The sequence below is a fragment of the Juglans regia genome, chromosome 8, assembly GCF_001411555.2.
Source record: "Juglans regia cultivar Chandler chromosome 8, Walnut 2.0, whole genome shotgun sequence".
In the NCBI taxonomy this organism is placed as follows: Eukaryota; Viridiplantae; Streptophyta; class Magnoliopsida; order Fagales; family Juglandaceae; genus Juglans; species Juglans regia.
Window position 1 is genome coordinate 3,342,160 of NC_049908.1, and position 25,146 is coordinate 3,367,305.

General features: G+C 35.4%; 2 protein-coding genes across 10 annotated transcripts; one reads left to right on the forward strand and one right to left on the reverse strand.

Annotated features, from left to right (window-relative positions):
• Positions 1 to 201: 201 nt before the first annotated feature.
• Positions 202 to 8,590, forward strand: LOC109014047. Of its 8 annotated transcripts, XM_018996648.2 has the most exons (9): positions 202 to 402; positions 1,706 to 3,060; positions 3,193 to 3,253; positions 3,377 to 3,495; positions 4,535 to 4,625; positions 5,156 to 5,203; positions 6,132 to 6,243; positions 6,979 to 7,020; positions 8,160 to 8,589. In XM_018996648.2, exons 2-7 carry the CDS (start codon positions 1,859 to 1,861, stop codon positions 6,237 to 6,239), a joined length of 1,629 nt encoding a protein of 542 aa, XP_018852193.1. In that variant the 5' UTR covers positions 202 to 402; positions 1,706 to 1,858; the 3' UTR covers positions 6,240 to 6,243; positions 6,979 to 7,020; positions 8,160 to 8,589. The 8 variants fall into 8 exon arrangements, with proteins under 8 accessions (XP_018852193.1, XP_035549311.1, XP_035549310.1 ...); XM_035693418.1 differs by lacking the exon at positions 6,132 to 6,243 and having other exon boundaries at positions 6,886 to 7,020; positions 8,160 to 8,590; XM_035693417.1 differs by lacking the exon at positions 8,160 to 8,589 and having other exon boundaries at positions 6,872 to 6,987.
• A 2,019-nt stretch (positions 8,591 to 10,609) lies between these two features.
• LOC109014364 (pathogenesis-related homeodomain protein-like) lies at positions 10,610 to 19,190 on the reverse strand. 2 transcript variants are annotated; one of them, XM_018996839.2, is made up of 11 exons: positions 18,874 to 19,190; positions 17,206 to 17,753; positions 16,851 to 17,016; positions 15,772 to 15,895; positions 15,561 to 15,673; positions 15,124 to 15,471; positions 13,932 to 14,165; positions 13,730 to 13,819; positions 12,901 to 12,951; positions 12,322 to 12,552; positions 10,610 to 10,944 (listed from the first exon to the last, which is right to left on the reverse strand). In XM_018996839.2, exons 2-11 carry the CDS (start codon positions 17,745 to 17,747, stop codon positions 10,672 to 10,674), a joined length of 2,172 nt encoding a protein of 723 aa, XP_018852384.2. In that variant the 5' UTR covers positions 17,748 to 17,753; positions 18,874 to 19,190; the 3' UTR covers positions 10,610 to 10,671. The 2 variants fall into 2 exon arrangements, with proteins under 2 accessions (XP_018852384.2, XP_018852456.2); XM_018996911.2 differs by lacking the exon at positions 12,901 to 12,951.
• Between the last annotated feature and the right edge of the window lie 5,956 nt (positions 19,191 to 25,146).

Here is a 25,146-nt window from a genome sequence, read left to right on the forward strand (position 1 = left end):
TTTTTTAAAAGTAGTATATAAATATGAGTTTCAAGTGAAAAAATTAATTTTTTAAAAAAAGATATAAGACGCTTGCAAAATTTATAATTATTATTTTATTTTATTTTTTATTTTTTATTTTGTTCCTATCTATTCTTTTTGGATAGTTGTCTGGCCTTACCATGAGATAATTATCTTCTAAGTAAAAACAATTGCTTTGGTTGGGCACTTAAGAATACCTGAATGCACGTCTTACGATGGTTTTAAAGAGCGTCTGTATGCTAAACTACCATTTGGGATATGGAAGAGAGAGAGAGGGAGAGAGAGTCTGTACAGCTTTGAGCCTCTGAAGAGGTTTCACTGCAAGCCCATCGCTTATTCTCAGACTATGCGTTATTTCGATCAGGCATACTTCTGTTGGCAGTTGCGATTTTTTCTTTTTTCAATTGTATAATCATATTGGTCAATTTATCATACTTGTCTGAGTAGACCATATTGAACTATGTATTTTTATTCCGCAATTTATCGTTTTTATTGTGTGTTCTTGCTCTTTTGGGTGTTGATATGTAGGAAACTTTTTATTGCCTTTGATTGTACCAGATTAAGACACAGATGGAACAGTATTTTAGTAATATGCATTGATTATTGAAACCCTATATTGATTAACCTAAAGTAACAAAGTAAACAGGCGTTTGTGTGCATGGAACTTTAAAGATCGATTGAATGTGGGTTTCAAGTATTGAACCATTGCCAACAATTAAAAGAAAGATATTAAACCATTTAGGTGCTTATGATCTCATGTATAAATATAAGGGTGTTGTATCTGTAAGGCTTTGTCTTAGATCTCTGGGAAGATGAACAAAAGGAAACTGCTCAATGATGCGTTTGGCTGGGTGGGTTAGGTTTGGTTTCAGGGGCCAGGGAAGTGTTTGCCTGACTTCAAATCCTACTTTGCCTCTGGTGACCACCACTCTAGGATCTTATCTAAGTAATTACCTGGTGGATGACCAGGCACTACGTGTCCGAGGATTTGTAGGTGGTGAAAGAGTGTCTAACACCTCTTGACAGAAGTAACCATGGTTAACCCTTTTCCTTCTGCTTTCCCTTGAACTTTTTCAAGATTCAGTCTCTTGATCTACGTTTTTTGTTTCGGTGTATCTTTTGTGCACTACCTGCGTACTTGGATTACACAACGTTGTTCTTTAATGAAATCCACTTTACGTATCAAAGAAAAATGTTAGTTTTAAGATGGTCCAGTTGGGAGTCTGATGATACATTGAATGGCTTTGATTTTGGGTTAAGATCTAAGTTTCTTGGAGGAAAACAAAGAAGACCCACTTCAGGGTGCTGAAAAAGTAACACCCTAGAATTCATAAAAGAACTAATAGGCATGGATAATTTCATCGGTTACAATTAGTCATACTTTCTAGAACCACCCTTATTGAATTGGCATTTAATTTCTACCCCACAAAGGAAAAAATAGTTTAGGGAAGTCATATACTGTGTTTATTAATTTTGAAAAGGAGACATCTATTATGGATATTCCAAAAGAAAAGAGGGACAAACAAAATGGGATGGACTACAGTATGCCGAGATATATTGCCTTTTTTGGTTCAATCATGCATGTATACGACTTCAACAAATAATTTATTAGGTAGGCAAAGTTTGATGCTCTCATTTATTCTGGCATTTTGACCTTGTATGCCTTTTTTGGAATGCTGGCCAGGAAGAATGATGCTGTAAATGGAGGATATGTTGAGGCTTCTTTTTATGTTGGATACGATTTATTTTTGAAACATAGAACGGGGTTTATCATTGTCTTCATTTGCGAGTTCAAAAGCAACATATACCAGACACTAGTAAAGTTTTCTCAGGTGAAATGTTGATGCAGAGTTCCCTTCCTATTTCAAATGGGGCTGCTCTGCATTTTTCATCCGATCATGGGAAAGAAGATACCATGTGTGATTGGAGGCCAGGCACTGAAATTTGGCAGATGTATTCTAATCGTGATAAATACCCTCATGGTCATTGCAAAAAGGCTGAACCAATAATAGAGGAAAAGGAGAATGCTAATACTCCAAGCTTCTTAAATTTTCCAAGAAGTTATGCCCAGCCACCAAATCTTAGCACAATATCTGAAAGTTGTATTCCTAATTTTGTTTATAGGCGAAGGAAGTTACGGGGCAACTTACTCACCCGTTTTTCATCACAATCCCCAGCTAATGCAAAGAAAAGTGCTGATAGCCGTTCATTCACAAGTTTTGATGCACCTTCTGTGGCAGCCAAGGAGCAACGTGTGGTGTTTCAAGTTGAGCATGAATCTCATACTGTTGGAGCACCCATCAAGGCTTCTCTTTCATGTGTAAAAGAACCTTGTATTTTAAAGTCACAGTCTATCAATGGATGTTCAGTTGGGGAAGGGCATGTTTCTGGTGCTGCAATAAAAAATGGCAGGCGAAAGATTTTAGAGGTTGATAGTGCAAATGACAGTTGCTCATCGTCAGAATCAAATATGGAACTTGTTTCAGCTTCCATGGTGACGGAAGTGGATGACACTGGTGAGTGCTCCTCATCTAGTGTGATGATTACGGAGGTCAAGGGGGAGGATCTCTCAGAAAACGATCTATGCATTTCTATACTTAGATGCCAGGGTTTGGTTCAAGTTTTGCCTACCAAGAATGATGATTCTGCTGAAGATGCTGGTCCTAGTAGTGGAAGTAGCTGTTCCCGGTCATGCAAGATTTGTGGTCATACAGATACTACACTGAACATGCTTATTTGTGATAACTGTGAAGATGCATTTCATGTTTCTTGCCTCAATCCCCGTATGAAGAAGATACCTGATGATGAATGGTTTTGTTATTCTTGTTTGAAAAAGAAATGTAAAATTCCAATGGAAACTGGTACCAGAAGATCACTAAGCATTGCTTGTGAAATGGGCAGATGTAGAAATACATTGGCGAAAGGTGACTTGAATCCAATAGCATCGATGTTGAGAGACCCTGAACCATATACAATGGGAGTTCGGGTTGGTAAAGGTTTTCAGGCAGAAGTTCCAGACTGGTCAGGTCCAATGATAAAGTATGTTCTTTCACTAATCTTTAAATTCTCAACTTTTTGAAGTAGACAGCTTTCTGGAATCAGTAACTTCATCGGGCATATATTCTTTCACTGAACCATATATTCTTGACTTGTTATTTTGATGTGATGCAGTGATGTTGATGCCATAGGTGAACCAGTTGAAATGAATCCTTCAGAGTGTGTTACTTCACATGTAAAGCTCAATTTCACATTTTACCCATAATTTCTATCTGATTTTGGGGAGAAATGAAACATCTTGTCTTTAGCTTCTTCTTTTTTTATCCTTTTTATTTGGACCTTTCCCCCACTTTTGTAGGAGTGGAACTTCAACAAGCCATGTACACCTAACTCTATTGGTAATTGGATTCAGTGCCGAGAGGTTATTGATGGCATAGGAGAAGGTATAAATGGAACTATATGTGGAAAGTGGCGCAGGTAAACCAAATAACATTCTTCTATGTGAGTGATCCTATTGAAAGTGTTGCTTTTTAGTGTTCATAGTGTTTGATGAACAACCAATGAAATTTGTTAGGGTTATGCATTTTGATTTATCTGGAAGCTTTTCGTAGGAAAATCTGCCAATAATTTAATTTGTATTGAAATTGTTATGCAGAACTTAAATACAAGCACCTGTGGTTTTGAACTTTTTGTGTTTATGTTTCTCCTGCTTTTAAGGTTATTCGAGAAGTTACTCATGCATGGCAGCCCCATAACAGTTTCTTCTTAAAAATGGGCAGTTCAATTTTATTTTCTTTTTTTGGCAAAGAAGTCGTGAATTTGAGTATATTTAAGTCATTAGAAATAGGTTTAATGACTTTTCCAAAAAAAAACTTTTTTTGGCAAAGAAGTCGTGAATTTGAGTATATTAAGTCATTAGAAATAGGTTTAATGACTTTTCCAAAAAAAAAAGAAGGTTTAACTGAAATCCTCAACCTTTAGTTGTCAGATAGGTTACTCTATAAAATGTGATATTAGTTTTCAAGCCTTAAAAAAGTGAAAAGAAAGGCAAAGGAGATTCACTAAGATTTCTATATGCATCGTGCATATTTACATAGGTATCTGCTATATTTTTCTAATTCTATAACTGAATTGCTAAATGGACCTTGAAGATGGAATTAGCTACGAGGGATTCTAAGATGATTATGATATTACTATATAAAATGCTTTAATTCTTGTGAATAAGGTAAATATTAAGGATGATTAAGCCAGACTAAGATGTAAGTGGTGGCCAGTTCATGTGAATTTGTTGTTGAGTAGATCTTTCTTGATAGACTTTTTTATGGTTGTACTTCTTGGTCACTTGAAAGTGGCTTTATAAGTCTTAAATTATATATTGGTTTGTTTCTTGATTTTTCTTTGATAAATTATATAGATTTGTTTCTTGTCATGCAATGTCAGATAAGTTTTATGCCCCGCATGCTAATATCATGTTGTAATGCTTAAGATGCTTATACACTAAAATTCTTAAAATTAGGGCTCCTCTTTGTGAAGTCCAAACTGATGACTGGGACTGCTTTCGCTCAGTCCTTTGGGATCCATTCCATGCTGATTGTGCTGTACCTCAGGTGAAATAACCGTCATTTTTCAGATATGTTTTGTACGTTTTTTGTATTTATTATAAAGACACTTTTTGGGAGCAAGATTAATTGCAAGAACAAATCAGTTACGCCTAAAGAGTTATAAAAGGCCAATTTTTAATGGATGTGACATTCTTTCTACCTTGGAGCATTAAAGGTTTTTTTTTTTTTTTTTATTAACATAATTTTTCAGACATTAGATCAGGTCATAACATATTGTTCTATTCTATCGATTTTGCTTCTAAAAAAAAATCTTAGTTTGGATTGACTTTTATAGATGTTAGATTCAATGGTGACCCTTTTTGGTGCAGCCAACTGAAAAACTAGTTGAGCCAAATAATGGTTCAAAAAGAAATGATGCTAAATATTGAAAAAGAAAATCAAAGTGCATGTTTAATCAAAATGTATTGATCACTCTTCTTTTACCATGTTTGTTCTGTGCCATACGCTCGTGTGTGTGTGTGTGTGTGTGTGTGTATATATATTAGTTTAATCTCATTTTCATCTGTTTGCTTTAGGAGCTAGAAACAGATCAAGTTCTAAAGCAACTAAAGTATGTTCAGATGGTACGTCTTAGCACTTTTTAATTACTTATGTACTTTAGATCATACTCATCCATGATTAAATCTTCGAGAGTCCATCCACTTATTCATGTTATAACTCATTCCTAACAATGAAACATTGACTATTATTCTAGGAGTTGGGAAGCAATCATGATTTTTCATGAGTTAATATTATTTAATTTGTCTTATAAAAAAAAAAATTTTAATTTGTTTAGGAATTAAAGTATACGACAACTTTGTTGAACAAACAGCAATAGAAAATGCCCTAACATCTCTTTCTCTAACATAGGCAGAACGGAAAAAAGTCATAAACCAGTTACTTAACCCCCCCCCCCCAAAAAAAAAAAGGAAGAAAAATCAGCCATGTGACGATGAAGTCAATGTATATTGAACTTCAATTCAATTTATACGTGTGAGCACTTCTTAAAACTTTAGGAACATTTTGAAGAAAAAGATGTCAGAAGTAAAATGCAAGCAACTGCTGTTGAGGTTTGGATAGTGAGTTGAGATGAGATGATTTGAGATGAAAGTTAAAAGTTAAATAAAATATTGTTAAAATATTATTTTTTAATATTATTATTGTTTTGAAATTTGAAAAAGTTGAATTGTTTATTATATTTTGTATGAGAATTTGAAAAAATTGTAATGATTAAATGAGATGAGTTTTGAAACTATCTTTGTATCCAAACCTAGCCTAAGTGTTTATTATATTAGTTCAAGAAACGCTAATTCAATTTGTTCCGTGCTAATTGCATAGGTTTGGGTTGCACAATTAGACACTTGATGCTGTAAAATGTTTATTTGCTGTGCTTCCATTTATTTGCGATTCTGGTTAAAAAACATTTCCGGGTGCTTAATGTTTGATATTATTTGAATTGAATTGAATTGAAATGGTTATTTCCGGGTCCTTAATGTTTCATATTACTTGTAGCTGAGGCCCCAGCTAGCTGCCAAACGGCGAAAATCAGACGATAGAAAAAAAAGCGATGGCAATTCACAAAAACGTACAGTTGATAAATCAAACACACAGATTCCGTAACATGGTGAGAAATGCTTGATAATTTTGTCTAGAGCGTCCATACAACTTGCCTTGTCTGTCTTGTACATTCAGGTCATAGAAATCCAAAGTTAGTCGAGTATTCTACATCACGGTTGTTTAGCTCTATAATTGATACAGAAGGATGAACCAGAATATAGACGTTTTGCCCACTTGCTATCGTCCTTCCCACTGCTATCTTCAATCCAATTTTACCTTTCATGTTAATTTGGCGAATTTATTATTGTTTTCTTTTTGTTTACTAGAAGGAAATTTTGGAATATTGAACTGAAAAAAAAAGTAATAAATCCTACCATTCGAAAGAATAGTGAACAATAATGAGTCTGTTTGAACATATTTTGGGGTTCCTACATTGTTAACAGTTTGATACACGGCTAGGATTCTTTTTACCTTTTTTTTTTCCTTCTCTTGGACATGTGGAAGTATGAGTGGACGGACCTATAAAATTGTATGCATGATTGGCTTTCGATTAAAAACTTCAGGAATCGCTTGGCAATGGGTTTAGTTAATTCCCAAAGAGACATTTATTTTCTTAATGAAGTTGTCGACTTTGTTTCGATAATAAAACTCTCATGCTTCGATTATTATGCATGTATATTTACTGATATGGCAAGAGATACCTAGACAGAATCACGGTGGTTTTGTGGACGATCCAGATCCTTGTCATAGCAGCCTCTGGGCTGACACAGATGTTAACATTTATGCATTTCTTCAATATTAGGGAGACGGATATGAGGCTTCTTCGAAATGAAGCTTGGGAATGGTATGAAACGATGGTTACCACTGTACAAAGATTGTGTAATTACTTCTGCTTAGTTCCTAATGGTGTGGCTATTTTCGATTATAAACAGGATATAACGACTTCAGCTTCATAAAACATTCTGGTTTGCATCGAAGGAAACTGTCGTTTCTGAATAAACCTCAAGCAAATTAATGAGATAATAAATAGTAGAGAAAAACTTCAAATAGGTCGGGATGTCTTTCTGTAAGTGTGAGACACGTAATAATTAAGACACTTAGTGAGATTATTACGTGTTTTAATTTCATTTTACACCATCCAATGAAATTAAGACACATAATAATCTTACGAGACTTATTGTAAGTGTGAGTCCAATGGAAACTCCGAAAACCTCCCATTCTTAGACTTAGCTTCCTCTCTTTCTTCTCTCCCAAAAGTCTCCATCTTCTCAACCCTGAAAATCTCCCTCTTCTCAATCCCAAAAATCTCTCTTTTCTCAACCTATTGTCTCAACCCGTCGAAAGCTTGGTCTCTCTCCATCATTCTATGCTTGTCTCAACTCTGAAAATCTACCTCTTCTCAACCCATCGTCTCAACCCGTTGAAAACCTCGCTGGAGCTCTGTCGAACCCATCCCATCTCCGTCGAAAACCTCTGTCCCTCGAACCCATCTCTAGAACCCACTCTCCAGTCGAACCCACTAAACCACCTAAACCCGTAAGTCTCTTTTTCCTATTACAATCTTCTTGTGATAATATTGTCTGGTAAGATTAGTGTTTGTATTATTTAGTATATATGTAAAGCTTGGTCTGTATTGAATAATCTTATGGTATTGATAGAGCAAATTAGTAGATATGACATTTTTGTAGGAGTTGGTTCTGGTTATGTCTATTTTTTTTTTTTTTTTGTTCGTTAGTCTCTGTTGGTCCCTTAAAACTTAAGTTAATTATTTTAAAGATCATGGTCAATATGCACAATTTAATTGTCATTTGGACGTATTTTCATTAGTTTTCATCAAATTAAGGAGCTCTTTTCGTTGTTTAATATTTGGATTACATAACATAAGCATCTCTCTTTTAAAATTGAGCTTATCTGATCTGATTAGATAAAACTGATCTTACCGGACCAGCAGTAGTTGATGGAGTATTTTCTTTTTCTTTGCAGTAATATGGAAAGTAGTAGAGGAGACACCATTTCTAGCTTACGGGTAGGAGATGAAGTGATCTCGGGACGAAGGCCACTATGAAATTTTTGGTCAGCAGTTTTTCAATTGTCCATATTATAAAGTTAAAAAACAATGTGACTTTTTCGAATGAGTTGATCTTGAAATAGAATAATCATATTGTTGTAAGCGAATCTTGGAATTAGCACAACAAAAAAATGAAAGGATTGCATCTGAACGTGTAAGAATTGAACAAGCAAAATTCCAATCAATGAAGAAGAAATACATAAGTGTCTTGATTGCATCTTGGGTTGTATTTATTACATATTTGCTTTGCTTTGAAATTTTATGAAGTTAATCAAAATGTAAATTGCTTAATGCTACGTTAAGATGTACAAAGTTTATCGGAACAAGTTGTATCTATTTTCTAGATCAGTTTATGTGGAATGTTGCAGTTGTGGTATTTATTTTCCGAATTAGTTTATGTACTTAGTTGTTGTCTACAAAGTTATGTATTTGAATAAAATAGTATTTCTGGATGGATTGATTGCTCACCAAAACAAAGCATACATGCTTCTCGAGAGACCTGGGATGCTTATAAATAAAATAGCAAAAGCAATTCCCCATCGATCCATTTGCATTGATTTGGATCGAATATACGAAGCCTAGATTATTACATTCGCTCTCTAAAAATAAAGCATATAAGCTTTTTGCATCTCCCTCTCCAAGAAGTTGTCTCATTCGATTGCCCAAATAATTCTGAATGTTTTTACCCATGCAACCAACATTATAATCACCATCCGACTCCTTACTCAACATGGACATTATTTTCCGTGTTAGTATCCCCGACTCATTTAACATCTCTATTAAATTTTTTTTGCACTGGTGTAACCCGTCTATGTTCACAAAAGTAAACTTGTACTCCTAGGTGTTAGCAGCTCATAATTATGCTAGAGTACAAACTTAGACACAATCCAGTTTTGTCCATCCTTCTTTATTGACATCATCACCTTACACCCAATTTTTGTCTCTGTCGCCTCAGATCTTGCTCTTTCTTTAAGTTTAACATTATGATAACGGAATCCTTCTCTTGAACATACATATTCTATCTCAATTAATTATCTGTCTACGTTTGACAACCAGATATAATTAGTTCGAATGCTAAAACCATTTCGTCTAGAGAAGGCTATAGCAACTATGTGCATATTCTATATCGTCAAATTCTAACCCCACATACGGCTCCACATATGAAGATGACATCGTTTTATTTACCTCGGGCATGTTCTTGTCTTGTTCAACCTCACCATCCTCTCCAATCATCTCAACTTTGTCAATACTAGAATTATCAAAATCTAAAATCTCAACACCATTTATAAAAGTACTCATCATTCACTCAATCTGATATCACTCAACCAGCATTAGATCAAACAAAACAAAATAATTCATAAAATGCAAAAGCTTATTTACTCTTTTTGCTTAATAAAAAAAAATATTGAGATGTTGCACAATACAACCACAAAAAATGGAAGTCGAAGTAATGCAAATAGGGTCAATCTGGTAAAACTATTGGATATAAATGCAAATATGATTAATTTCTCTATTTTTTTTTTGCATATCATTTCTGTAAATACAGAGCAAATACACCCACATATGCAAATGAGTAATGCTACATGCAGTCGTGGAATGCGCAAACGCCGTGCAGTCGCTTTGAAAAAGAGTGGGGTCCACTATTAAAAAATTAATTTCTTTTCAGGTGGGTCCCTTATTTATTCACTTTTTTCAAAACGACTGCACGGCGACTGCACGCTCACGACTGCAAGTATCATTTCTCTATGCAAATATAGAGCAAATACACCCACGTTGGCATCAGCTACAGCCCTAGCCCCTGCCATTACAGAGCAACAAATACACCCAGCCCAGCCCCTAAAATGATCGTAACCATGCAATATTTTCATTACTTATAGAAATTATGTGGGACGATGAACAACTTTGGGAAGGGGGACGACAAGCGACAAGGGAGAGGTGGGGGGAGATCAGGTTTTTTATTTTGGGGGGGAAGGGCCACAGTGAATCGGGTTCTTTTTGGGGGGAAGATGACCATAATGAATGGAATACTCTACATGCACTCCTATTCTTCAACTTAGTGAACCTCCTACGTGTCAAATTTTTATTAGTGGGTGTAAAACTAAAAACCTCACCCGACTGGCCTGTAGCTGCTCCCTAAATAGTAGCATCTTCAATAAACCATACCAAGTTGTAGGCTGCGTAACCTAAAATAAGCAAAATGACACCACTTGGGATGAGGATTCAGTCAAGCATTGAATAGCGACCGTTTTTTCAGGTAAATAACGTTTCTTTTTATAAAAAATAAAAAAATAAAAAAAATAAAAATCTTATTTTGACCTAGTAACTCCAAAGAGAGCCAGCTCTAATCAAGTTTCACTTTGAAATCTAATGTAAAGGAAGTATTTATTTGTGAACCGAAAGAAGACATGGAAACACCATCGTATAGGATCAAACTTTTTCCCTAAGCTCTGCTATGGGAACATAAATCACAGACCGTTGAAACAAATGGGATTTATTTGAATGTTTAGCTTTGTCATTTTTAAGTCTTGGCATTTTCTGTTTTATGCTCTCTAATCTACCCATGATTTTGCAAAGTCTTTCCATTTCCATCTCTGCTGCTTGACGTTCATCTCCAGCCAAGACATTGACCCTCTTCCTCTCCCTAGTCCTTGCTTCCAAAAGTTTCTTCAAGCTCACATCGTCACTGAACTCCACTGTATCCTGAATGCAATAAATAAAATAATATCAAAAAAGGTTAGTCGGATCTCGGTTAAAACCAAACTAGTTGTGAGCAACACATTCCCTGATCCCAAGTCGTACACTTATGCTCTCTCTATTGCATTGAGAGAGAGAGAGATTAGACCTAGGCTTCGATATGCCTTACTTGACCGACCTGGAAGGCTACTAACAATCTTCTTTATGAACCTAAAAGGTTATGGAGTAGGTAAAGAATACTGCTTTGACATGTCAACAAGCTTTAATAGCTAATATAACAGGTAAATTTGACAGTTCAAAAGCCTTCACATAATGTACAGCAAATACCTAAAGGGAAGGATAGAAGATCTATTTATTGAAGGGGTGAAAACCGATAGCTACGGTTCCATTTCAGTCCAACCAAAACCGAATTGATAATTTGTAAACATGTCTAAAACCAGCTGGTGAAGGGGGAGAAAACTGGTGATGTTGGTCTCGGCGAAAATTTGGTCGGTTCACCGGTATCCTGTCGGTGGTGCGATGAGAGAGAGAATGGAGAGAGAGAGAGAGAGAGAGAGAGAGTGAAGAGAGAAATGAGATCGGGAGAAGGAGGGGGAGAGCAGGGGCAGGGGTATTCAAACCCTAATTCGAAACGACGCCATTTGGTTTGTCGTTTCATTTTAAATTTTTTTTCTAAAACGTTGTGTAAAACAAAGGCGTCGTTTTACTTAAAATATATAAAATATATATTATATTGACTGATTCAACAATTTGAACCTGGTTCAAACCGGGACCAAACCGACCGACGTCGGTTTCATCAAATGTCCACCGCCTGCTGATCGGTTCTTCACCGGTTTCGGCCGGTTCCTGACTCAGGTGGCCGGTTCCCATTGGTGCCGGCCGGTTCTATCGGTTCCCGTATACCCCTAATTTATTGGCTGGAAATCGTTGAGGGAAGAGATAGTACTGGTAAGTGACTTCACTGGAGTTAAAGATACGGAATGGGGAAGGTTAGCGTATTATAACAAGTTAGATAAATGGAAAAAGTCTAGCATACAAAGGGCTTCTGACCAAGTTCAGAACTCCCACCATGGAATTATTGTTAAAACAATCCTACAAACTGACATGACTTTAACTGATCCGTTAGATCTACTTTACAATAAAAGTAACTTTACAATCTGACGAACCACATCAAGTCACGTCACTTTGTAGAATTACTTTTGTATAATCATTTTGTGGCTAGAGTATTTTTCATATAGTAATTATTTTGAATAGATACACTAGAAAATATGCAATTTCTCAGATATGCAAACGTTATCAGAGCTGCTCCTAATCTTCAGTATGATAGAGAATCAAGAAGAAAAACATAAAGCAAAGAAATTAAAAAACCTTAGCCACGGGTACCTTTTTGCCATTAGCAGGTGACATGAGTGAAGATCTTTTCTGTTGCTTTTTCTTTAAAACACCGCCTACTGACTTCTGATGCCTTCTCTGGAAAACCCTTTTAACATTCCTTGGGGCATGGACCATAATCTCTGCAGATGTACCCTTAGATGCCACAACATCGGCAGCGTTTTTCTTCACATTTTCTAAACTGGAATCCTTAAAACTATGAAGTTGCTTTCCTATCTCTACCTGTTGCAGGAAAGAATCAATCGATGTTAAATAAAAGGCCATGCACTCAATTAATCATATAAATTCTTTTTAAAAAAAATATTATTTTTAACTCCATAATCAACATCTTGAAGATAGAACATAGTGGACAAGTCTCTTGAAGAATTTATCTTCTACTTCATCAGGTCCAAATGTATGATAGTACTTGGACAAGAAGGAAGCTAATTTAGCATCAAAAGGATAAACAGGGGGTAAGACGTGTGAGAAATGGATGACAGTCCAAGGTGGATGGTGCTGAGTAACATATGAACAAAGGGAATAAGAGAATCGAATGTTGGCATTTGGAAAATAGATGGAGTGTCAACTAACCTTTCTGGATTTAAGAGCTAAGTAACGTGCATTTTTGAACCATTTGCTAACCTGAAAGGATTGTGTGTTGTGTTATAACTGCACTGGGGTGGAAAAAAAAGAAGAGAAAAAAGCTTCAAGCTATAAAATAGTAGCTTCCATCAGTTATGTTTGCTATTCCCCAGTCATTATGAGCCTCACATTTGACAGATAATATCCAATTCATCAGGCATCGGACACTGTAGATGCATCTTTATGAAGCCCCTAATGCTACGCTGATAATGCATTAAAATGAAAAATAGGCAGTATAAAGCTTGCCTTACAATATACAGAGTACCTACCACTATGATGGCATGTGGAATCAGGTTTGAGATCTAATGATTCTGATATTGTGCATAAATTGTATCATTTCGCCTGCAAACCTCTTTTCAACTGTTCGTACTTTATAGATGATTTTATCCTTTTTCCTTCTAGATAGGCAGATCTCTTGTATGCAAATTCTATGCTTGGGTAACGCCTTTAGCACCTTTTTATGAACTCTATATACTCATTTTTTATGGGTAAAAATAACTTTATTAATGTGAATGAAGTAGGCATTGCCCACATAAACAGGGAGTATACAAAATAAAACACCTAAATACATTCTAGGAACCTGAACTCTTGATACTCATCAAACTATAACTTCTATCGTTTGAATATCAATAACCCATTGCTTTTGGTGAAGCATCCAATTTGCCCGTGCACCAAATTTAATGGTGGTTTCCATTACCATTGTTCAGAGTCCTTCCAGTATTAAAATCAATCTGAAAGCTTTACTTAAAAAAATCAATCTGAAAGCTTAAATAATTACCTTCTCCGGATCAAGGCCCAACTCCTTTGAAAGATTCTCCTTGACAGCTCTAGACGGAAGTTCATTCTCATCAAAAACTTGACGAAGCTTCTGGTACGGTACATGAGAAGCAAAAGGACACATTTCTTGCAGTAAATATCAGATTAAAATAATGCTTGATTGGGAAGCTGTGTGAAAAAACAGAATGGAGAATTTCAAAAACCTCAGCTGCAATGCGGGGCATTCTCAAAAATGGCCTTCTAGTTGGTGTTTCTAGGAGGGATTTCTTTTTCAATTCTTTGGTGTCAGAATCTGGACACTTCTTCTCACTTTCATATAGTGTCATTAGGGTGCTGGCTGCAACAGACTCCTTCTCTTTCCGCTTTCTTTTAGCAGGACCCCAGTCTTCATCCTCACTCACTTGTTCATAAGCTGGAGGATCCTTTCCAAACATTTCCTATTAGGGTAAAATATAATCACATCAAATCAAATAATGATAATCTGTAAAAGAAATTCAGCTCCATCAACAGAGTAAAAACTGTATGCCATAATTTTCCACGAGACTGAAATTTACTATACCATCTGAATTGAACGATTGCTTTATTAGGAGAAATGTAAATGCAATGGCTACTTATGTGGGTTAGGTGTACACATTATAGGCATCAAGCCAAGGAAAGAAGTCTCTGAATTTAAGCCTCCAACCTGAAAAGTGTTATTACAATTCACTATTACCCTACCAAACTCTTGTATATGTCCTGTGTATCACTATGCCTTTTGTGTTTTTTATTAATAAAATTTCCTGTTACTTAAAAAAACCTGTTACCCCGGAAAACTGTTTTTGCATTCCTTATCAGGCAATCCAAAATATAGTGAAATATCCATACCACCCAATTTGTTGATCCTAAAATTTTTTCATTATAGCTTTCATTTACCTTTTATGGTAATCAAATGAAGGATATACAGTTTTCAGTCAAAAGGAGGCTACACAAACCTAAGAATACTTTCTTAAGCTTTAATGTCTGGTAATCTAGTGTAAGTAATCACAAGCAACCCATGTAGAACTACCATCTAATACCACACTCCAGGTAGACAACATGCCTCCTTCACAGTCCATCAGATAACACACAATCAAGCTAACACCACAGGTCATAACTGTGGCTTCAGAAATAAAATATGTGCCATCTTGATTTTCTTACCTGGCCTACTTATCAAGAAATAAATAATTCTTCCCTTTTCTTCTTCCCCCTTCTTGGGGGAAAGAATAACTACAGAGGATAAGGGAACACTATAGCTTCACCTTTGGGTTCATTAGTTTTTCCTCAAACAATTTATGTGATACTCACATCATATAATTTCTTATAACAACTTCATCTCTGGAAGCTTCAACGTCACCATAAGAGTTTTGTGATACTCACATCATATAACTTCTTATAGTCAACAGCTCTTCGTTGCCTAGGGCCACATATAATTTCTCCGTCTGTGGATTCATCAGAATCTAAACTGGTATTAGCAAAATGGTTTCCACACCCCATGCCTTCCTTTCCAGAAAAAAGTTCACCATCTAAAGACCAACTCAGGCTAGTAGAAATGCTAATGTCATCAGACACGTTGTCATCAGTTTCTGCCCCACTGATCATAGAACTGTTTTCCCTCCTGTCAGGATTATAATCACCATCGTCAGAATCATCTGAAGGCCATTCTTCCTCTGGATCTAATATTGTATTCCCACCATCAGGAAAAGCAGCGGCTTCTTTGAAAACATCCTATTCCACATAGGAGTAACTTCATTAATCTACTCAAAGCAGCCTGAAAAACAGAAATAGATATCCCATGAGATTTTCAAGTATCTAACCTGCCAGTCACAATCCATGGAGAAGTGGGTCCCAAGATGGGCATTCATTCCTTCTAAAATTTCCATCTTACACTCGCAAAATTTGCAAAACCAGCCTTGATCCCCTGGAGGAACTGTATATGATCAATTAAGCTACAAATCAGTTTCTTAAAGAAGCCATCTGATCCATCAGCAGCTAAACATTCATGAGAAAGAAGTGAGAAGAACATACTATTGTCACTGTCCAATGGAGGGTCTAGGCATTTTTGGTGGAAAGCACAGTTACATGTCCCGTCACATAGTATAATATCATTATCTAGGAAAGTTTCACGTAACTTGCACTTTGCACAGAATATCTACAAAACAAAATAATAGAAACATAAATATACAAGTCATAACAAGATGTAATCATTCACAAAAAAAATGTAACTAGACGTAATCTGAAAGCTATTAGCCAGGGTCTTCCTAGCTGTATACAACAATGCTAATAGGCTAAATGAAAAGCCTAGTTGGTAAGTCTAATTGATTAGGTACCAGACCAAGGGCTGAGGTTCAAAACCCATATCTAATTGTACTAATGTCTAACCTACCCAGTGAAAGGAAAGGACAAGACTACTATAAACTGGGATCTATATATGTTTCAAATATCAGGACCTAACCAAGCTTTGAGAAAACCATTGGCTCGTTTACTTCGAGATTGCTGTCCAAAATCTCAAACCTTATAAAAAAAAATGTCTGTTGGCTGCTCAGATCGAGAGAACATGCTCATTCTAAAGCATAATCAGATGAATTTAAGAAACCCCAAACAGCCCCTTTCAGTACCCAACTCTGAAAGCAAAGAACAAAAGGCTTCTTAATTTTTTAGTTATGTTTTTTTATTAGAGTTAGCTTGGGTTATGCCCGCTACAGTGGTTGCACTTTTGGCCAGCTGGACAAATTTAAGTGGCATTCAACAAATCAAAGCTGTGTGGAAGATGATCCCTATACGTATTATGTGGTGTTTATGGCAAAAGCGTAATAACCGGACGTTCGAAGACAAAGAGTGCGTAATAGAGGAACTAAGAGCTTTTTTTTGTTTTATTAAAACTCTTATGTACATGGGCCATAGATGTAGACTTTAATGGCCTCGATTTACGTGATTTTCTTGTCTCTACTGCGTTCACATAGATAGGGCGTACCTTTGTATATCTTCTTGTGTACTTGGGCTATGCCTATCATTATTTAATAAATTGTTTACTTATAAAAAAAGTTATGTTTTTTAAAATATATATTTCACTAATATTTAGTAGACTGTGGAGATGTGTGTAATACATGTTCATGGTGTACAGATCCATCCGGAGCAATGACAGAGTCTTCGATGCATCCTTCTGAACTAAGTGAATCCAAATGGTGAATTGCATCACGTATTCCAAGCTTACACTTCAATATCTGTTTCTTGGCCCGTTGTAGCTCCTTTTCTGGCTTAATCTTTTCCCGACTGAAATAAACATTAAGAAAACAAAAGGGATAAACAAACTGAACAATCTCATAATTAACTTGTGACCTTTACTTTTTTCTTGGGGAGAAGGGGGTGTGCATGCAGGAGCAGTTATTATTGACATAATCATGTAACCGATTTAAGGATAAATGAGCAAGTACAGGAAGATATATGATAAGGTTTTAATACCTCTGACCTTTCCAACCTTCTCCAGAGTAAGCATCAATAAGGTTCTGCTCCAGCTTCATTTTAATCATAAGATACCTTGTTCTCCTCTGCAAACGGGATGCTTCATCGAGCTCCAAAGCATCCTTTTGCCTTCGCTTCTTCTTCCTCTTCTTTAGATTTGTATTTTTGACCTCCCCATCAACATTTGTTCCATTTCCCTTGGAGCTATTAGGCGAGGCCTTACCTTGAAGCCCCAACGGAGACATCTTCCTTGAAGACTTTGTATCAATTGCTTTATTTAGAATTTTCCTGCTGACAAATTTTCTACTTTTGGATTCGTTCTTGGGCTCCCTGCTTGCAGGATCAGTAACTGGCCTCTTTGAAATCATTGAACCAATTATCTTTACATGAGATTTTGATTTTGAGTTGAGTTTCTTGCAACAGGATATATTCCTACCCTTTTTTAACTTCAATGATGTAATCAACTTGGACCCAGATTCTGCCTTTGGATAGCAAGATTTTACAGATTCTTGGTACATTATTTTCTTTCCAGTACCACGCATATTGATCTGCATTGGATGAGCACCAAAACATTTTTTTGATAAGTAAATGAACACCGGAAGCTTAAGCCTAAAGGTATAACAACCTCAAAAGTATCCGTCAAAATGAAAATATAGTCTAGATAGGACTTCACTGCATAAACGTGGACATAGTAAGTGTACTGAAAAGAAGCTCATGGATACCAGATTACGGTAGAAATTCCAAAACTTATTCTTCTACTCCTGACTACAGGTATCACGAACACTACCTAATGCTCTCAAACTTAATTTCCTGTAAGTTAAAATTCCTCTAAGCACTGAGAAATGGAGTGGAATAGGCTGCATTTTCATCCAGACATTAAAGTCAAGTGCCTGATGGCGTTTTTCAAATTAACATTAAATAAATAACTTATATCGCAATGTGGTTCCATCTAGCATACCATTGAGGTCTAAGGATATTAAGGCTCAAAGGTGAGCAGTAGAACCACCTTCATCCATAACAGAAAGTAGATACCCAAGATAGATGCAGTACAACCTATATAATACATAACAAATATATATATATATATATATGAACATATAAGAAGGCATAAGGAAGAAATTATCTTATTCATTACAATCTGTACGATGGTTAAAATAGAAGTTCGTGGATAAGACACAGATGTGGAAGTATTTTGCCTCTGGGGCTCTCATTTTGAGGCTAAAACTTTATATTATAACAAATTAGAGAAGCACACCATTCTGGCATACTACCAAACCAAAAGCCGAACAGAGTCCAAGGTAAAGCCTTGAACACATTCAAAGTAAACTCTGATGAAGAACTTAGTGATTGATCCTATAGTTCATTATAACAGCATTCAATTATTACAATGAGATTGGGATAGAAAAGAACTTGATATTCATCGGTGGTATTCACCCATGATCTCAGAAAAGCAAATAAACCGCTGCCAACATCCATGATAGAGAAACGCACGACCAACAAAGAGACAACTCATTAAATAGCCAAAAGGCAATTGTGCCAAAAGTACTAAGAGAACTAGACAAAGGAATGAATCCACACGAAAAGACAGTGAACATTAAGATGGAATGAACAAAACATGGAAGCAGATGAGGTAAACTGATTGCTTTCGACGAAAAGTAAAAACCTAACCTGAGAGATAAGAAGTTTGTTGAGGAAGATTACAGCTTGAAGAGCTCAAATGCCACCATTCATATACGTATTTGAGAGAACGAGAGGGAGATAATGAAATTGAACAAGAGGCTTTGATTATTGATTTGGTTTAAACTGAAGAATTTGAATATATTTTGGGTTTTGGGCTTCGTATAAAGCTTTCGTCGAAGGCCGTCGCCGGCTCGGTAGGTCATCCCGAAGCATCACCAACGGTCAGACCTCCCTCTTTTTTTTTCTCAACCAGACCTCCCTCTTTATTCGTTGTCCCTTTCTCTTTTTTTTAACCTTTTTCTTTGACACCAGAGGATCGAGTTGCTTCAACTTTTGCCAAAATTTAAGGGCGCATATAGATTGTGCGAGAAATAGACACGTCAATTATATTTATTACTATAATTGATATATATAAGATTTATGCTTTGGAATATAAAATCATTTCAATTTATTATTATAATTTTTTTAAATTTTAATATAAAATATAATAAATAATTTAATTTTTTTAAATTTTAAAATAATAATAATAATAAACAATAATATTCTAACAATATTTTATCATCTCAACTCAATTCAATTAACATCTAAACATAACCTTAAAATTTTAAATGCACAAGTCGTACAATTTTTTTAAAATAAAAAAGTAGATTTTATGATAAAAAAAAGTGGAAAAAATTTACTTTTTCTTGATTGGACCTATATTTTTATAAAGTATTTATATGTTTAAGACTTGTAATTAACATTACTTATTTATTATTTATTGCTCCACTGTGAAAATATTATATGCACAAGTTAACGAGAAAAATTATTTTTAAGTCTGCATGTAGAATATATCAAATAAAATATTTATATAATATAATTTGTGATTTAGAATTTAAGTAATATGAAGGACTTATACTATACACTAATTTGAAAATATAATAACTCTAAATTAATACGCCTATCTTCTGAATAATTTCTTCATGACAATGCTTTAGTCTCAAGAAAAATATGATATGGCTAGATTATATAGCTCGATAGACCCTTATTTGGATTCGAAACTCACATCAATTCATATTATCTCATCATTATAAATTTTTTAAATTTTCACATAAAATATAATAAATAATTCAACATTTTTCAAATTCTAAAATAAAAATAATAATAAAAATAATATTCTAACAATATTTTATTCAACTCATCTAAAACCATCTTAACTCATATCTGAATCCATACATGGTTTAATTGTAACAAAATAATATGTTTAACTTTGTTAAATTTCATTTCACTGTCTCTTTTATTTGAATAAAATTTTACTTATCATCTTATACTATACACTAATATGTGATTTGTCATTTTTATTTTTCTATTTAAATACACATATATTGATGTGTAAATACGTGTGTTTAAATAAAACAACAAAAATGATAAATTATATATTAGCATGTGGTGTAAGAGATAATAAGTAGCATTTCCCTTATTTGAAACTCCCACAAATTTTTGGCACCTCTTCTTGGTTATGGCTTCAAATGAGTTGAGGAGCTCTTTGCTCTTTCTTATCCCATGCTATGGAAGCATTTCAAAATGAGGGATCTATAAAGAAAAAGATAGAAGGAATAGATTTTGTAAAGAAATTATTTTATTTATGTTGATGGCAACATGAACAAGAAGCGATACAAAAGACATGTATTTAAATATGAATATATCAGATAAAGATAGAAACAAAAAAATAATAAAATCTCATCAAATATGTCGACTGATATGCTCCTCATAAATCTGGTTGACAGCTTATGTGCATTCCTTATCTATTGGATCATTATCTTGGTTTGAATTAGTTGCTGTTAGAGCTCCAATATCTCTCAACGTCTCTCCACGGATTGAAGTAAAATTATGAGAGTTTCCAGCCTTATTGCTCCGAGAATCATGGGAGTTTCCAACCTTATTGCTCTGAGGATGTTGTACATCTGTATCTCTCATTTGACTCTCACAATTGCCAAGTTTGTTGAGTTGTTGTGTGCTAATGCCCTCCCGCAAACTGTGCCTGGGTCGGAGGCAGAGTTTGGTTCGAAAATAATGAAGGGTTGCCTTTGACATTGGCTTAGTGAAGAGGTCTGCAATTTGGTTATCATTGGAGATATGTCGAGTGATAAGCAGTCCAAGTGCAACAAGTTTGGGCACAAAATGGTAATCCAACTCGATGTGTTTACTTTGAGCATGGAAAACATGATTAACTGCCATATAAAGAGCACTAAGATTGTCGCAGTAGAGTATGGGAGGAGATGCCATTGGAATGCGAAGATCTTTGAGAATGAAGGTCATCCATGTTAGTTCAGCTGCACTCTTAGCCATGGCTCGGTACTATGCTTTTGTGCTTGATCAGGAAATTGTATGTTGTTTCTTCGCACATCAAGAGATGAGGTTTCCTCCAAGGTAGGTGCAGTAGCTTGTAGAGCGTCTGGTAGTGGGACACCCTGCCCAATCTGCATCTGGAAAAGCAGACAAATCAAGTGTATGTTTGAAAAAAAATGTAACCCCATGTCAATAGTTCCTTTGATGTATCGTAAGATATGTCGAACCATTTTCAAATGAGCCATGGTGGGAGCATGCATGAATTGAGACTCATAGTTAACACTAAATGAAATATCAGGGCGTGTGAGTGTGAGGTACTGTAAAGCTTCAACAAGTCCTCGATAGTAATTGTGATCTTCCATGAGAGTAACATTTGAAGAGGTTTTTGTCTTAGCTTTGAAAGGTGTACTCATGGGCTTGCAATCTACCATGTTGGGTCATTCAAGTATTGTAAGAGCGTATTGTGATTGTGATAGATGAAGACCATCGGGTGTTGGGGAGATTTCAATGCCAATAAAGTGATGAATCAATCCTAAGTCTTTCATTGCGAATTCATGGCTCAACAGTTGAATAAAATTTATAAAAGGTGTTGGAGCATATTATGTGAGCAGTATATCATCTACATAAAGAAGCAAAATTAGTGAGCCATAATTAGAGTGAAAAATAAATAATGAAGGATCTGCTAAGCTGCAAAAGAACTCGTATTTTAGGAGAAAGGCACTGAATCAATCAAATCAAGCACGTGGTGCTTGTTTTAAACCATAGAGAGCTTTTTGGAGTTTGCAAACATGTGTTGGGTGTTGAGGATTCACCATTTCTGGCGGTTGCTGCATATATATATCTTCAAAGATTAGACCATGCAGAAAGACATTCTTTACGTCGAGCTGACGAATAGGCCATTGGTGAACAAGTGTTATAGTAATGATCATGCGAAGGGTTCCTGGTTTGATAACTGGAGAATATGTTTCTATGTAGTCCACTTCATCAATTTGAAGATAGCCATTTGCAACAAGACGTGCCTTGAGTCGATCTAAAGAATCGTCGGGTTTGAGTTTTGATTTGAATACCCATTTAGATTCAATGATGTGCATGTTAGATGTGCGAGGAACAAGGTTCCATTTTTTATTTTGATGTAGTGCCGCAAGTTCCTCATCCATGGTAGCTTTCCAACCAAGATGTGCCAAGGAAGATCTAACATTGTGTGGCTCACGAGGTACATCGACATATGTAGTAGCAATCAAAGCATACTTTGTTTTGGGTTTTACTTAGGGGTGTAAACTCAAACCGGAAAACCAGACCGGACCGAACCGGACCGGTTTCGGACCGGTCCAGAACCGGTTTTTAAAATGTAAAAACCGGCCGGTTCCGGAATTTTTTGGCCTGGACCGGACCGGTTGATTAAAAAAAATAAAAAATAATATTTTTATATATAAGTTTTATACAAAATATTTTTTATATATTAATTATTAATATCTATAAGTTTTATATATAATGTATAATTATAAATTTTTATGTAAAATTTTATATATAATATATATTTATATATGAAATAACTTCTTATTATAATTTATAAATTATTACATAAAATGTTAATATTAAATCACTAAAAATTTATAACTAATATTAATATATAACTTATAAATATACCAATAGTATAATATTAATACTATTATATAGTCTAATATATTAATAAAAGTATAAAACAATTTTTTTTAAATCAATTTTTTTTTTATAAATAAATTTTTAATGACAAATTGTGAAACTTACATTTTAAAAAAACCGGAAACCGGTAAAACCGGAAGTACCGGTTTAGGAGGGTAACCGGTGCGTAATCGATTTTGAAAAATACAAAACCGGTATATACCGGTTAGGTCCTAGATTTTATCCAAAACCGGACCAGACCAGACCGGTTACACCCCTAGTTTTACTACTCCTAGTTTAGACCGAGTCATCATAGATGAAGTATTGGTGCTGAGGAATCTGGAGTAGGATGGGATGGCTCCAATTGTTCAGGTGCAAGCTATGAAAGTGATGCGGGTTGAGACGGTTCCAAAATCTCATACTCGTTTGGAGGGGATGTTTCAAGTTGTGCCAAGCTGTGAGACTCGGATAGGGAGGATGGAATATCTAATAGGTCGATGGAACTGAGATAGTGGGGTGGTGAGATTGGTGTATGGATGTCTGCTGCTGGTAAGGGACTCAAACAAGGTGGTGTTGAAGATTGCAAAGAAGGCCCTGCAGAGGAGCTAATGTCAGTGTGTGGTAACCAAGAATCAAATATGTTAATGACCTGTGGCTTAGTAGGTGTGATGCGGGAAGTGTTGGTAGTCTTATAAGGAAAGACTAACTCATAAAAAAAACATGACGTGAGATAAAAAAAAAAATTTACTCGAAGGGTGAAAGCACTTGTATGTTTATCACTGTAGCCTACAAATATACAAATAAGTGTTTTTGGATCAAATATGTGACATCGTGTGTCCCAAGTGTAAGGAAAACATTTAGAGCTAAAGGCACGAAGTGAAGAGTAAATAGGATGGGCTCCATGCAACGCAAAATATGATGTTTCAAAATTAAGAGTAGACGAAGGTAGTCGATTAATAAGGTAGACAGCTGTAGTGAAAGCTTCTACCCATAAAAATAAAGGAGACCACAGTGAAACAACATGGTCATGCTGATATGAACCCGCGGGAAAGGAATCCCTTGAACCCACAGTCAATTTGAAAACTTCCCAAAAAAGTCAAAATCAAGTCAAAGGATGGAGAACCTAGACCCGATGAGAACTTGTTTCAAAAATCTAGATTATATTAAAATCTAGACCCGTTGAATAACCCGTCTCAAGAACCCAGATTATAAAGGAGGAACGCCACAAAGGTTGTGATTTACCTTTGATAAGTTCAAAAGTTCAATTAAGAACAAGAGGAGTAAAACTCAACTCACAATGAATAAATTCATCAAATTTCATAAACTTCATAATCTGATTAGAATGAGGCTACATAGAGTATTTAAAGCAAAACCTAATTAAAACCCTAGATAAAATAAAACCTCATCTTCCAAAAATACTCCTGAGTGAACAGTGCCGCGGCTACAGTACGGTGCTACAATAACTCGGCTACAGTAACCTTAACCCTAGTTCAATAAAATAATAACTTTCCCAACATACCCTTGCATAGGCCCCCTTAAGTGCTTCCCATAATAAACTCATTTATTCTAAACTAATAAAATAAGTTTTTTAAATGAATTAAATAAGTTGTAACCCTTCAAGAGCCCAAAGCTTTTAAGTCGGGGGCCTATGCAAGGGTATGTTGGGAAAGTTATTATTTTATTGAACTAGGGTTAGGGTTACTGTAGCCGAGTTACTGTAGCACCGTACTCTAGCCGCGGCACTGTTCACTCAGGGGTATTTTTGGAAGATAGGGTTTTATTTTATCTAGGGTTTTAATTAGGTTTTGCTTTAAATACTCTATGTAGCCTCATTCTAATCAGATTATGAAGTTTATGAAATTTGATGAATTTATTCATTGTGAGTTGAGTTTTACTCCTCTTGTTCTTAATTGAATTTTTGAACTTATCAAAGGTAAATCACAACCTTTGTGGCGTTCCTCCTTTGTAATCTGGGTTCTTGAGACGGGTTCTTCAATGGGTCTAGATTTTAATATAATCTAGGTTCTTGAAACGAGTTCTCATCGGGTCTAGGTTCTCCATCCTTGACTTGATTTTGGCTTTCTTGGGGAGTTTTCAAATTGACTGTGGGTTCAAGGGATTCCTTTCCCGCGGGTTCATATCATTTGGTATTCAGAGCAAGGTTTCCAATCAGGTCTGATTCTATCTTTTAATTTTAGCATTCTTAAATTTAATTCTAGGGCTTCATTGTTCTAGGATTGTCAAAAAAAAAAATAGAAACAAAAAGTAGGCTGCCGAAATTCTTAGGATTTT